The 15,943-nt window shown below is 45.3% G+C and overlaps 1 protein-coding gene across 1 annotated transcript in view; it reads right to left on the bottom strand.

The window, feature by feature from the left end:
* Positions 1-12,315, bottom strand: part of LOC144161354 (uncharacterized) — a 151,244-nt gene extending 138,929 nt beyond the window's left edge. Inside the window, exons 1-3 of the mRNA XM_077692105.1 lie at positions 12,303-12,315; positions 9,501-9,621; positions 9,251-9,414 (exon numbers count right to left, since the gene is read on the bottom strand). Of these exons, the coding sequence (XP_077548231.1) occupies positions 9,251-9,414; positions 9,501-9,621; positions 12,303-12,315 (298 nt within the window). The remainder of the gene's footprint in view (positions 1-9,250; positions 9,415-9,500; positions 9,622-12,302) is intronic.
* Between the last annotated feature and the right edge of the window lie 3,628 nt (positions 12,316-15,943).

Here is a 15,943-nt window from a genome sequence, read left to right as displayed (position 1 = left end):
CTAACTCGGCTGCACTGCACAGTCCTAACTAACTAACCGGTTAATGTATACGGGAAAACTTCTCAGCTCGTAACCCACCTCACAGAAAACAACTGGCCAGCTGTTTGGGCATAATTGCTGGTTACGATTTCATTTCTTGAACGACAAACGTACAGATGATTTGTCAATTGGGCAAGCTCTTACTGATTAATTTCGTTCACGCAGCTCCATGACGACGGACGTAAAAAAGACACAGACGCGCGCGTGCTGTGCCCTCCTGTTTCTGCGTCTGTCGCAAGGGCGGTGTTTGAATAAAATGAATCAAACATTCATTCATAAAGGTAAAAAAGGGAAAAGAAAATGGGAGAGCTAACCTTACCACGTCGAATCGTGTGAACTTACGGGGTAGCCCGATTTTTTTTTCGGATGAATATGAAGTGGCAAGTAGAGAGTAACATGGTCGAAATTTGGGCTAGTTGGTATACAGTCATTGTGATTAAGCGCCGCAAACTAAACGGGGCGAGAGAGAAGTACACAACACGAGTGATAACGCTCGTGCTGTGTACTTTTCTCTCGTCCCGTTTAGTTTGGGCTGTTTAATCGTAGCAAACTAGCCCAGATTTCGACCTTGTTGCACTTTATTACTTGTTCATCGGGCTCTTTCTTGCGTTATAACTTCGACCTAGCGCTCGTGTTGTGTAGTTCTCTCAATTCCCGTTTAGTTTGCGCTGTTTAATCATAAGGTAAGTAGAGAACTCCGTCGCCATGGGGAAAAACAGCTGCTATCATGAAACATCTACCCAAGCACGTGTGGAAAACAAAATGCCTGCGGAGGGATGCAAAGGTTCTATTGCAAGTCCTTCAGCCAAACCCCACCACCTCGACTCGCCTTTGGCGACCCGCGACAGTTTCGTTAAATTATAATACTTATTAGAGCGAACAAACCCGCTATCTTAAGTTACTTCGTATTTATGAACGTTCAATCATTTTGCTCCCATATCTTTTACTTAAGCCCAATCTAAGCGACTACACATCGACGTACAGACCGCTGACAGGCCATAATGCCGTATGTACACTTTAAATGCTTATAGGGCTAATATATTGCTCGATTTTATAGCTAGTGGGATGCTTAAAACAAAATATTTTGACATTGGTGGTAAAGGTTTTTGCTGACCTGATTTCTGCACTTATTTAAAATGTTCAGGCTTTTACTCAAGATCCGGCCTTTTCCAACCAACTTAAAATGGCTTTGAAGCTTTACATTCGGCCTATGATGAGCTACGAAAAAATTTAGACCACGTAGAGGCTCTCTGAAACGGGCTCAATTACCTCATGCGGGGGTTTTAGTGCCTCGCCTACTTCCTTAATACACCCTGCACCAATAGGGATCAAACCCCCGCGCCTTTTAGACCCATTTCTTGTGATACTATTAAATGGTTACAGAGGTAATTTCTTTGTAACACAATAAATTTTCTGCGCTGCACCCGAGTCATACGTACCAATTTCACTGTAGGTGCAGACCCACTTGTAGTGCTCGTAGATGTCCGAAGTGTAATAGCGAACGTCATGAGCCATGAGGGTGTTACTGTCGTTGCAATACATCTTCGAGGTATGCTGAGCACAGAGTTGGAAGTCCTTCAGTCCGCTAGAGAATGAAAAAATAGAAGCGGGGATCAGTAGTCGGCTCTTAAATAGAGCGACACAAGAGCTACCCAGATCTTACCGGCATGCCTTTATCAGGAGAGTTCGGTTTTTCTTATTGTCCATGAAAGGGTGAACCTTGTGAGTCAAAATTCCTTTGCAGTATTTCAGGCGTTTCATGAGTTCTACTTTGTCGCATTGTTCTACAATTAAAAAAAAAACCGGCACACGTGAGCGTACGTAACCAACATTTAAAATACGATGGATGCAATTACCTGGTCGTTTGCACGTCCATGCGAACTTATAGTACAGGTCAGTTATGTATCGAGTTATCTCTGTCGGCAGCGGGCTGTTCTTGCACGTTCTATTCTTCACGTACGTTTGGACGCACTGCTGAAAATATTTCGTAAACCTAGCGATACCAAAAAATAAATTGTTCGTATTAGTGGAATGCGACAAACAGCGGGCTGTCGAGCACCTCACTCGGCTCACTTACTGGCAAGCTAGATCCATTTCTTCGGCAGAGCTCGCAAAATCCAGAGTTATTGGCTCGACCACGGTGCCGAGAAACCCGACACACTGGCGAAGGTGATGCTCGACGTCGTCGTCCTTGCATTCTTTGTCTAAGACGAATAATAACAATCGTGGAACGAAGGTAAAGAATAAAGTAACGCAGTTTGTCGCGTTGTTAAAAAAAACGTCCCGAGAACGAACCTGTTAAGCTTCCCAGCACTTCGCAAGCCCACTTGTATTTTAGCACGGCGAGTTCCTTGTACTCCTGGATTTCATTACTTTTGGGAACTAACACATTTTCGAAACACACATCATCTATGGTGAGGTCGACGCAGCTCCTAAAGTTCTGTAGACCCCTAGAAGAAGGAATGCGACAAAATCAGGTCAACAATTATTTCCATAGTAACACAAATTTTATCCTTTGCTAACACAATTATTCAATTTGGAACGTCAAGAGTTCCAGCTACCTATGTTAATGGTAGGCTGATTTCTAACTGTAAACAGTACTTATATTGCACATGAATTTCTGCTCTTTCTTCTTCGTGCTGAAGCTGTTATTATCTCACAATTTGTGTTTTGCGCACGGTAGCGACTTCCGGGGGCTAAAAAAATTTAAATTGGGGCGTTGAACGCGCCGAAGCTACACCTGCGCAATGAAGCGCGCTGTAATGGAGGGCTCCAGAATAATTTTGACCGCCTGAGAACCTTCAGCATGCGCCGAAATCTCAACACACGGGTGCGTTGGCTTCTCTCCTCCGTCTGAAAAGCAGCCACCGCGGCCAGGACCAAACCCGCATGCTTAGGCTTAGAAAGACTTAATCGCTGAGCCGCTGTGGCGGGTGGCTGGACAAAAAAAAAAAATTAAAGCCGTTCCACTCAATGTGAAAACCGTCGGACGTGCACAGCAGTGATTCGCTACAATGGGCTGTAGCGCCGTTATCCGCTCACTGCTGCCACCCATCAGGCTCTTCGCCGCTCTGTCTCACTCCTCTCTTGATGAATGGAACGGAGGTTTCTTTAATGCAATTAAAATTTCCCGCCTTCGCAGTTCTCGCGCGCCCCGTTCCTGAAACTGCGCCAGCGGGAGTTCTGTTCGTTTTGTGCTTGCTTTTCCCACCGCACGTGCCGGCGTTGCACTACCGCTTTTTTTCGCTTACTATCGTAAAAACCAACCCAACGAGCGTTCGTAACTAAATGAACGCGGCCGCTGCCGGTTAATTACGTATTTTTTGCCTCAAATGTACCTGCAGTTTTCTCTGCTATAAACAACGGGGGGGTGTATGACAAGCGCCAGCGGTCCACGAGTTTCGAACGCTTATGACTATATAAACCGCTTGGCTATCGAAGCCTTTGTGGGACGCCGCTACGACAGAACGCCGTGGGGCTCCACTTGGGTCCAGCGAGCGAGCTACGACAAGGAGAGCCCCTAAAGTGCTCTGCACATAAAATAAATTTCGACACCAATACATATTCAAACACAGTGGCCAAGCACACTTCAAGGCAGTCCCCTAATTCAGCGTCATCGCAGCGCACCCGAACGACTAATCCGTGCCTTCAATAAAGCAAATTTGACGAATGACATACCATTTGACTAAGCAGTTCGGTCTGCGCTGTGGTATTGCGCAATGCAAGCCTGACGTTCTACATCGCGCATTACCACAGCACAGATCTTATTTTGAAAGACGATAGTTTGTCTTGGGCTACTTAAACACAGAAATTTTGGTGTCTGTCTGCGAATCGATTTAGCCACCCAGCCAAAGTGAAACTGCATCTGCACAATAGTCTTATATACCCACAGCCAAACCTAAACGCCTAAGTCCGGTGGCAATCTTCATACTTGTCAACACTGTTGAATAAGAACGAACCATTACGCAAATGTGAGGAAGGCAATTCATAAGTGATATTTGCAGTGTTTTATTATTAAAAAATCCATGGGTGCTTGGTTTTGCGATATCAAATGAAATACTACATCAACTGCCGAAAATCGTCACCTGCTGTTGCCCGCGCCACTATACCTCCTGGGGGAATTTTAAGAAAGCAAACGGCAACAGTAACGAAAGGTTCCACTAGATAGGTTCCACGTTCCGCTTGGAATGCACGTGGAACAGGGCGACGTGGTTCTATAAACATTGCAGTAGGGTGCCTTGAAAAACGCGCGTCTCCGCCGTACGGGAGTGCTGACATCGAGGCACCCGGTCTGGAGCAGCAGAGCGCGGTAAATTTAAATTGACTTGAGCGAACCTCTAAGCGTGTTATCTTGGGAAGAACGAGACGGGAGAGGAACTGCGTGAGAGGTGAGCGGGGAAGAGAAGGGAGGTGCTTACATGGCAGGGCGCCAGTCGACTGTCGTCTTTCGTCGGCATTTGCAACGAAAGGAGCAGATATGCGGCAATTTTTTTAATCAAAAGTATGCACGGTGCTGTCACTCGCCGAATTTGCTGTGTTGCAGGAATGTATTAGTCGCTCGGGTGCGCTGATGAAGCTGAATCAAGGGGCTGCCTTAGAGTGCGCAATCTAAAACTGTCGATAAAGGGTACATTTCACTAGCGCAAAAGACAGACCACACGAGTAAGAAAAACACAGGACGAACGCTAGCGTTCTAGCGTTCGTCCTGTGTTTTTCTTACTCGTGTGGTCCGTCTTTCGCGCTAGTGAAATGTACCCTTTATCGACTAACCAACTAGCCCAACTTTCCGTCCTAAAACTGTCTTCTCAAATTTTTAGTTCTTTGTAGAAGCTTTATGAAATATAAACTTCACGGTACCGTATTACCGACACAGTGGCCACTGCTGCGTCGACATGACAGCGTTCGCCCGACCACTCGCAGTTCTTTAATGAGCACACTTATGCCGCCGCAGGTGCAGTCGAGGGCACGTTAAAGGAGCGTTGAAGTTAAAAAAAAAACGAGTTGGGCTATAAATGTCGGTTGCGCAGGGGTAAATACCAATATACTAGTCTTTAAACCTCGGTATCGCGTTGCCATACTTTATCCCGCATTTAGATTTGTGACGTTACTAATCGCGACTATTGAATTGATTAATTGATTGATTGATTTATTTATTGATTGATTGATTGATTGATTGATTGATTGATTGATTGATTGATTGATTGATTGATTGATTGATTGATTGATTGATTGATTGATTGATTGATTGATTGATTGATTGATTGATTGATTGATTGATTGTGGGGTTTAACGCGCCGCCGCTACACAGGCGATGAGGCACGTGGAGGGCTACGGATTAATTTTGACCACCTAGGACTATTGAAATTGGACAGTCTGAGCTTCTTAAACTTTTTCTGCATAAAACGCCTTGAAAGGGTAAAAAAATGTACGCAGAAACTTCTGCTGAGCACGCGTTGTAAAAAGGACACTCAAACCTCATTTAGTAAGCCTATAAAACAGGCTGACACTACTAGAAGCGGGAAGTCTCGTTCAGGCTTCAGTTTCGCTCAAATGTTTTAGGTTGTTGTACAACGGCAGTGAAATGGATCATACGGGTAGACGCGAGCTGCATCCTTTCTTTTTGCTGTTGGCGTGTAGCACAATACCATATTTTCGCGCGTATAACCCGCTCCTGCATATAACCCGCACCCCCACTTTCCGTCGACTAGTAAAAAAAAATATCCCCGCGTATTGCCCGCATACATAAAACACATAAAAGGAAGAACCAAAGCTACTACTCAAGACATTACACATTTGTTTATGCGAAAGAATTTACCCAGCTGACTACGTAACTAGATGACTTGCTGCATACATTTTTTCAGGTTGGTATATTCTTGAGCTATGTGTGCAGAATAAGCCCTGTCAATGGGATAACAGGGACTTAGTCGCTACTACTGCTGTAAGGGCATCACGGCCCAACGCGCATTGTGGTGAATCTGCACCAAAGGAAGTACCTCGCATATAATCCGCACCTCTGCTTCACCCCTGCAATTTTCGCACTTTTGGTACGCGTTATACGTGCGAAAATACGGTAGTGTATACATGATGACGATCACGCAGGTGACGTTGTTGTTATTAGGGAAATCGGTACGCGACCGTTCCCGCCACCCGCTTTACTAATCGCGATGCTGTCTCATTGTGAGAATATTTTTACATGTTCGTTCTTCTAGTGGCAGCACCCTTCGCTAATCCTTTACAAGGGGAGAAAGCATTTGTGAATATTATGTCCGGTATTAAATATATCCCACCAGAAACCTGCCAGAAAATACATTTGAGAAACCTGAAGTTAAGACGATTCGCGGAGCAACGCCCCATCCAAGCGGCAGCTGCAACCCGACGAGATACCAACGCAGTTGATAAACCCGTCTCGACCAAAGACTAAGGTAATATTGATAAGGGCACTGAAAGGGCTAAGCAAATACGAGATGATTGGGTCCGGAGTAGGATGAATTAAAATCATAAGCCATTACACCATGCGAAGGCGGATGACCAGCAAGACATTTTAGCGCACGACGTAGAGGCGACAGAATTTTAGTGTAAAGTATGAGCAAATTTTATTTCTCTTGGGAGTCGATGGCTGTCATCCCTAAGAAAGACATACATTCGCGCACACGTCATTTTAACTCGTCTGATGCTAAAGAATAAAGCTAATAATAACTAATCTACTAGAGACGCGCATCCAAGTGAAGAGACGTATAATCGTAAAGGGCAACTTATGTTTTGAATGGCTTGCGACTTTGGTCATGACGGCGTGCTAATAGCACACACCGGAACGTTCGTTTTCCAACGATTCACGCTTCAATGACACGTGGGGCCTCGGGAGTACTTGCTTTAGGATATAAAAAAACGTGGAACGCTGACCATATAAGCTTCGCTTAATATGTGAAGGCGTAGAGAACAAAGCTGATGTATAGTCATACAGACCACCCACAGTAGTAACATCAGTGTTGAATAGGTTCGTAACGCATGCAAGGACAGCATCATTTCGATAATGGATGTAAGGAGATGAAAAACCCGGCGAACTGCGGAATAAATTTCGACAACGCAGGTACTCAGACGGAAATTTGTTTTAATTAGCACAGCGGATATAAATTCACATTGGGGGGGTGTGTGTGGGAGAGGGAAGGGGGGGGGGGTTAGACCATTATGGTGCGTTTCTGGACATTCAAGAAGCCCACGAGACTGCAAATATACAAGTGCTGGAGAGTATTCTAAAACTGAACGTGGATGGGTGTGGGCGTCTGTGCATGTGTGTGCGTTGTAACGTTACCACAGTCTTCTAAAATTAAAGCAAAAATTTTAAGCGACTGCATTTTCCGAAGTCGCAGGTTGGATTCTCTGCTGCGAAGGCTGCGTTTTTCATAAAGGTGGAATACAAAATAGCCCGTGTGTACGAGTTTGCACGCAGGTTAATACATCAGTTTGTCGACGTCCGCGGCTTTCCAATACCGCTGATCGCCTCATAGGCCGGATGTTCGTGTTTTGATTGTTGCTTACTGTACATTGACAATGAAACAAAGAGTGGTCACTTGAAGGCCCTAACGGTATATCGTTTACCCATGGCTAATTTTACTGGAAGAAATGACTACTTTGATAGTGTAAAAAAAGCGTACGTACCTACACGTATAAGTGGCTTTCACGTAATTTGTTGAGTCGCTGGGGTTGGCCGCCTCGTTTAGAAGCAGAAATCCTCTGCATTCGCTCAGAAGATCAAGAACTTCTACAAGCTTACACTCGTTTTCCTCTGAAAAAGCGAGAAGCGAACAAACAAGAACTCTGAATGCAGACCTATCTTCCATATAATACTCTCTTCCATCTAGTGGCAAAGATATAACATACGCGCCTGGTATCCCCAGAGTTAAGCACTCAATTTGCCAAATCAAGGAGCAAACGTTGATGTATTTGTTGTCAATGGACGTCTTATGGTAGGGCTAAGCACAGGTGGCACACATGTTTCGTATTTTAAATTTCCGCTTCTAAGCTTACCTAAACAGCTGCAATGGTGAATTGTGCAATCAAGGACAAATAAAACGCGATCACGAAAATATTAAGTAGAATACCCAAACGTGGCGATTTTTGTTTATGCAAGTCAAATGGGTGCCTGGTCTAGTTACAGTAACAATGTAGGGAAATGTGGCTTTACAACTGTACCAAGCGCGCCATTATTGGGCCTTCACGAATAGTATTTCTCAGTTTTGCGTGTTCTGATTCATATTTTCGTGTCCGCATTTAATTTGCCCATGACCGTACAGAATAGTAAGAAGAATCGGAATAGCAATCAATGTGGTGCTGTCGCCAACTGAATGGCGTGGCTATATGTGTTTCATAAGTCCAGTGTTGTAGACGTGGAAGTTCTGGCAAGTATTCACGGGCCAGGAGAAAATAAACCGAAAACCATTCCCCTAAACTATTTGGTTAGTCATGGGAAAGTGAAAAGTAAAAGTCCTCCCCAAGCTCTGCAGTTTGCTCATTGTAATGAATCATTTTTTTTTGCCGTTTTACTTTTCTTCGTGCAACAACTCGAAAGTGTTTTATGCCTCCGCACTTGCATCCTCTTGTTCACACTATGGTGGCTTGATATTAAGTAGAGTATGTAAAGCTTACTCGGCCTGCAAATTCGGTCGTGTTTTCTCCGAACTTCTCCCATGAAGTACCGCACATTGTTGTGGTGCACGTATCCATTTTGATCGCCGCATAGCTCCTCGGTTTTCTTGAAAAGGCAGGCGCTGTAGTCCTTGTAGGCGCTGCGAAGAGATCAACCTTTCTACTTAAATTATCCCGCACCTACATTGAGCAGTTTACCATGCAAGCGCCAAATCAACTCGCACAGCCGTCGAGGCGTAGTCGCGGTGCTGGACCGATATTTTAAATACGGTGTTGTCTTTTTTGCTCTTTCGAATTCAAGGGTAGTGAAAAGGGCTCTACCTGCATGCCAAGCTCCGGTGGGTGTCTGTTGGAAAGCTCATATTTATGATGTATGGGTCCACGTGCAACGATGAAAACCCAACGCAGGTTTTGTACTGTAGGTAGAGATTATCTTCTGTACATGCTCTCTCTGTTAAGGAAAAAAAAAATATGAAGCAGCGTTTAAAGTAGATCGGATTCATGCTTCGGGTACTATGCGCACATATTGTTAAGCAAAATATGTATAAGCGCAGCTATGCGCATTTACCCTGAGACGATGAACTGAAAAGGTCGCATTCTCTCCGGTACTCTTTGTACATTTCGAGGTAGTGTGCAACATCGTCCGATAGAAGCATTGCGGAGCGCTCGGCGTGGCGGGGGCACGTTGTGAAAACCTTGGTGTAGACGCACGTCTTGAACTCCTCGAGGCTCCTGCGTGCACCGAGGTGAAGCGTACGAATGTGGGTGTCAGTCGAAAGCTACACGCGGGATGCACAGGTAGTAAGCCTGGTGCCTACCTGCAGGCGTCATTCAGCTTCAGCTGAGATTTTTGGTACTGCGAGACATGAACGACTTTCTCAGTGATGAATCCCAAGCACTGGTGAAGCTTTTGCACGACCTCGTTCTTTTCGCAGCTTCCTGCGCGATAAAAAGTGTTCCCGGGGCTTGTTACATTTTTCTATGTAAAGGAATACGATTTACCTTTCGGTGGTTGAGTTACAGTGCACGCCCACGCGTATCTCTGGTACAGGTCGGACGTGTACTCCAGGTACCTCGTAGATCCAGGCAAGGTCTTTGAACGGCAATGCTTGGCATAATTTGTTTCAATACACTGCCTATAGTCGAGAAATGACCTAAAAAAGGCAAGTTTAAAATGTATTGTGTGCTACATGTTCCCGTTCCTGTTCGAATCTGCTAGCGGACACAGTACATTTCACTTACCTGCACGCTTGCAAAAGATAACGTGTATCATGAATTGACTCTAAGCTAGATGCCACCTTGGTAGTGAGGAATCCAGTACATGTCTTGAAGTCCTCTAAAGGCTCTTTTGTGCAAACAGAATCTGTAATAAAAAAAGGTTAAAAAACCACTTGAGTTCACTGCACCAATTATGGGAAGCCTTTCTTAAGGATAGCGGAACCATCTGATTCCGCTTCACCCCACTTTCTCTTCCCTATCTTCATCCACCAGTCCACTGACGTGAAGAGCGGTGCCTATGAGGTCACGATCCCGCTGGTCATATTCCGGGTTCATACATAATCCCTTACGCCGACGAAGAGCGGCATCCACAGACTCGCCCTCCTCATAGGCCAAAATGGCCCACCAGCCCAAGAAATCGCAAGATGTTCAGTTTCAAAGATTGGCGCTTCAAAACGAGTTTTGAAAACAAGTGCAGGTAAAAGTGATGACATTACCTAGGATGCTTAGGGGGCGGGACAGCCACGCCAGCTAGCAGCAGCACAACAAGCTGGAGAGGAATGATGCTCCTCTTGAGTAAGTGGAAGACGGGGCGACAATAGAGTATACACCGTCCTTTTAGAGAAATAATTACCCTCTTCTGCAGGGGCACCAATGGACTATTAGCCATTCACCGCATACACCGACGACCAGCCCTTATAAGCTGGGTTGCTTTTCCTTCCGGGGGTGCATACCATAGCCAGACTTGGTTCATGTCTTTTCCTGACCGCCGCGGCATCTCCCAATTTGTGTGCACCGCAGTTGTTGCCAAGGCTAGACATTGGGCTGGTTGCGTTCGGTTCTACTAAACATACAGGCGGGCACTGCCAATTTGGCGGTGTACCATCAGGAAAAAACCGCTTGCAAAAACGCAGGTTTGAATTACTGCATCTGTCATCTAAAGTTTACTTAGGCGCAGAAAAAATATTTAACGAGTTTAACGTCCATGGTTCCCAATATGCAAATACCTTTTCTAGTTGTATTTTTTTTTCTTATTTACACCTCTATAACTGTTTCAAGGTACTAATTTGCTTGTAGATGGGAAATCCGCCTTACCTATTATATTATGGAACATATTACCAACCCTTGTAACAGTGCAACACACTTGTCTATACAACACTGGTTTCGTACTTATAGCCTTATCTTGCATCGGCCGAAAACTATTTGAACTATTGTGTCATTCTGAAGTCTTAACCGTATATTTTGACCTAAACGTTTTTAGTGAAAAGTTTGATTCCGCAGTTTATAGAGGTAACTAGTTGATGTTGAATTTAGTGTTATAGACAAGGGTGTTGCGCACTGTACGTCTAACGCACTTCACAACGCTGTTTGTGTTATTTTGTGCATTTTTAAAAGTTGCAGCAGTAAAGGGAAACATTTTTGCTGCTATTTGGCGTATACTGCACAATGCCACTCACAGGAGTTATGTCCCGGCCCTGATGACTTAGCTAGGAATGTAGCTCGGTGGAGGTATAATCAGCAACAATAATGAGCGCGTGTGTGTCCGTGCAGGGTGAGGGGTTGGGCGGCAGTCGGAAGCGTTTGTAAGCAGCGGGGGAGGGGGGGGGGGGAGCCTTTCTGCTTCCCCTAAAAAAGCTTTACTCGGCTGAGAGTATGACTTGATGCATCTTCTCGCTAATGGCGAAATCATTCTCCGGATTGAATTGACTGATCAGCGTATCATCGGTAACATCGCAGCGAAACTGAGAAGTCTTCATTTGTGCAGGACGCATTTTGGAGTGATGGTAGCCATTTTTAAGTACTCCTTTGCTTGCCCAGAACGTGACATAAAGATAGCGAAAAGGTGGCGGGGGAGGTGTTGCGCGTAGAAGTGTTTGAAATCGAAAAATTGGGCCTACAGGACAAAAGATTCGTACAAAAGAAACACCAGCAGGTATAGCGTGATCTACTGCATGCCTTTATGTTGCGGTCGCCAATGATGACATGGAGTTAAGGGTTAAGCGACAGGCCTTAAGGCCTAGAGGCTCTTTAATACGGAGCTACAAGCATGAGAGAATTCTTTTGCAAAAATCTGTTTAACAGTAATCTCCACGATGTCTGTGATAAGACGGTTTTTGGTGCTGTGAGATTTTAACGATGCGCTCTGCATGCACATGCAAGTCTTCACGAGTAGAGTCATTCTGAAAATTATAAATCATTGTAATTTCTCGTCATTGAGTTGGCCACGGCATATCATAGTGTGCTCTCTTCTATTAACTTTGATAAATGCGTAATTCCTGAACGGCTGTTTAATTACTGATTCTGGTCGCCCGCTAATAATCTGCCGTATTATCTTAACATTCATGCAAGCCTACACGGCATGGACAGTCGACCGGATGTGTATCCCCAGAAGCTTCTCTTACCCATGTAGGGCATGGTATCTGTAGGCTGATCATTTTTAGTCCCCCCCACCCAGCACTGGCGTTGCTTTCTGACTGTTTGGCCTCGGAACAGTCAGTTTCCTCCCGTTGGGGGTGCACTGCCTTCAGCTCCCTAGCACTGCGGTGAAGACATAAGGTGAATGATGCGGAAATGAATAATGGGAAAACGTTCGTAAGATCCTCCCACCGGTTTTAACTGGGTTTTAAGACTCATTCCATCAGGGGTTTATCCACACCCCCAACACCCCCTAGAAATATTTCGACGTCCCCCAAAAAGATTCTTAAACCGCGAGCATACCACCCCTAAAATTTAATGCCCCCCCCCCCCCCCCATCACCACTACTACCCTTCCAGGAGGGTTTCTACACCCCCCCCCCTCCCCCCATAAAAAAAACCGAAATTCTGGATAAATAAACCCCTGTATAGAATGGTGCCTAAGCTTTGTTCCCTGAACACTGCGCCACGAAACGATTCCCTCCTCTTTCGGCGAGATTGGTTACGAAGGTGGAAGCGAACGCGTGGGAACGTATCGCTGCCGTATTTTCTGTCCAAATATTTCCAATTGTATAGTTGAACGTAACGCTATGGATCCTGTATTTTAAAGGGATAAATTAACTTTCTAAGGCCTGTAAGTTGCCCACTTTTACAGTGGAACATAGCACGCCACCGTGTCGTCACCTTACCGTTGGACAATTCTGCTGCGGCCCGGCAGGTGTAGTTAAATTTATCGAACAATTCTTCTGTATACCGCATCACTTCGGGGGAATTAAGTGCGTCGCTGCCTTCAGGACAGCGTCGCCAAATGGTGTTCCTCACGCAGTTCTGGAACTCTTGAGTTCCTCTGCAAAAGGCCCAGGGTATTCGTAAGTCCAAATGCTCAATGAGGCCTAATTACAGGGCCAGAAAGCAACCATTCACCGACCTGCACGCTGCGTAGATCTGGTTGAGCTTCGTATTGTTGCCAGCAAAGGGCAAAACCCCGACGTCAAGAAAGCCCTGACAGGTCTCCAGACTTTTGACCAGGTCAGTGACGCGGCACGTTAAAGCTCCTGCATGTCAGACAACGTCAGACATTAAGCTCCATTGAAAAAATGCAAATTAGCACTCACTCTGACTATTAAACTGAGGGCTCACTTTGGTAGCACGTCCAGTTGTACATGTGGAAGACATCCGAGGTGTAGTATCTCACTTCAGCTTTTTGCAGCAGCGGTGAGGATCGAGTGCAATATTCAGTTTTTCTGTTAACGCAGGACTGGTAATCCAGCACACTCCTGAGTGAGTACAAGAATTGCAACAGGCGATAAGTTCGTGTATGCAGGGTATGCTATCTGCTGCGTTCACAGCGTTAAGCTAACTCACGGTACCTGCAAGCTAGCAGTCCCAACGCTTCGCTTCGCACTGTTTTTATTTGATGTTTCTTGTCGTGTAAATAGGGCGTCACCTTCTCTTGGATAATCCTGTAGCAACCTTTAAGGTCCTCAACCAAGCGATCCTCATTGCAAAATGGCTCTGAAATTGGCATCAGCATTAGTGGCCCGATATAAGCTTGATCCTTCATTTTCTTCTGCGGCAGTTTCACACAAAATTTGCGGCGTAGTCTTTACAACTTTTTAAGCTTCACTTACCGGTGTGGCTCTTTGTTGTGCAGACCCAACTGTAGTCTGAAGGAATTGCCTTCGTATAATGCAATACTTCTGGGTCTTGTAGCACTTGTAGGTTCCGACCAACGCATTGCTTATGAACCTGCATCGTTGCGCAGTACTGGAAATCCCTTAGGCCTCTGAAATAAAATTGATATTTGCAGCGATAACCTCTTAAAAGAGGAGACAGTTTCCCTATTCCTCTACCTGATTTTTTAAAACATTTCGTACCCGCAAGCATCGGAGAGCTGTGCCTCGTCGAGGAATTTGTCCAGTTTAGGATACACACGAACTTGTAAGAAGCCAGTGCAGCTTTTGAGTGCCGAAACAAGACTTGCTTTGGTACATGCTGTCTCTGTTGAAAAAGAAGTTCGATGTATAGGCGCGTCTTTAATTGGCTATAATGGGAGCACAGGCTGGACTCAATCCAGGACGTACCTTTGCCAGGATAGGCGCTGTCCAGCTTGGCGTAGTTTTCCATGAACAAATCGCAACTCCAGTTATAAAGGTTGAAATAGTTCCTCGTGAACAGCCTCACTTTGCTGGACTCCGAGACTAACAACTTCTTCTTGCAGGCACTTTCCGTTGCGGAATGTATGCAAAACTGGTAAGCCTTGACGTCACTGAAACAAGCAAAGCGCGCAGGTTGGAAACGAGCAGTGAGTGATGAATAAAAGCCCCGAAAGAAATGCATTCAATCCTGACCTGCACATGCTTTCAAAGTAGCGGGCCTTGCTTCGTCCATTTCCCGCCAGCGTCTTCCGAGTGTGGTTGGCGATGTACTTGAAGCACTCCTGAAACATGGCCAGTGTCTCTGTCTCCCCACAAACAGCTGCAATAAACAAAAATGCAATGAAGAGCGTAAAGAAACAGAAAAAAAATGCGCCCACCTCCCCGCGAGGGGACCCTGTGTACATGCGACGCATCGTGAGGTTCACTTGGTTTTTCCGTTGGATTGAGTCTGAAATCGCGTGAAACGTGTCGGGAACGCGTATGATTATTATGTTTTATGATTATTATTATGTTTTATTGGCCAATCTTGGTCATCTCTCTGAGTGGTATGTTTGGGGCTTCGCTGTCGCAACGACCTTTACTCCATCATTGTTGCTGTAAGTTGGAGCTTCTTTTCTTTTATTGCAAGTGTTAATCATTGCCCCATCATGCGTTGTATCAGTAGCTTCTTGACGTAGTTTGAATGAGCCAAGGATATAAGGCGCGTTCGTAGCATTTGATTCTGTCGCGGTTTTGTGGCGCAGTGGGAAGAGCACCATGTACCTCGCGTTCCGCCCACAGGGTCGTGGGATCGAAACTGGGCGCCGCTAACTATTATTTTTTTTATATAGTGTAGGGGGAGGGGTGTGGACGGACAACGCCGTATGGAGGGACAAGGCGAGTGAATGAGATACAGTTGCATTTAAAACACATTTAAACAACAAAACTTGGTGGTCGATGTTGATTAAAACGCATAGGTGTATAATTATAGCTCCTCCCCCAATGTTCCGGGGAGGGGGGATCGGGGTAGCAGCTAGTATAGACGCCCGATTCTTTTTTGTTTTTGGCACCACGATTTGTGCGTCACTAATTGTGAAACCGAAAGCCGCTGAAGAGATTATGCAAAAAGGTAACATGGTTTTACTAACACGTAAATGTAACACGTGCCTTGAAAAGTGCGCACAATGCATCAGGGAACGTTTAATACGTAGCTTGAATGCTCCGCTTTCATACGATTCCCGGAGCCTTAAAGGCACACTGAAGTTATTTAGTTGAAGCCCTTTTTAAATCTTAATTGTGTAGTTGAACCAATCTATATAATTGTATATTTTGCTATTTGGCAGAAGTCCACAGCCTGAGTTTATCTGTGATGAGCGCAGAAAGAGAAAGCCCCATTCTCCGTTCGCTAAACTTAGTAATAGGCTATATCTATCCTCGAAGATTCACTGGCGTGTCGTCGTAGCTGACATCAGCAGATAACATGGAGGATGA

The sequence above is a fragment of the Haemaphysalis longicornis genome, unplaced genomic scaffold (assembly GCF_048455015.1).
Source record: "Haemaphysalis longicornis isolate Haplotype H1 unplaced genomic scaffold, Haemaphysalis longicornis Haplotype H1 scaffold_1, whole genome shotgun sequence".
NCBI classification, from domain to species: Eukaryota; Metazoa; Arthropoda; class Arachnida; order Ixodida; family Ixodidae; genus Haemaphysalis; species Haemaphysalis longicornis.
The sequence above is the reverse complement of the archived record's forward strand: the minus strand, read 5'-3'. Positions and strand labels throughout refer to the sequence as shown.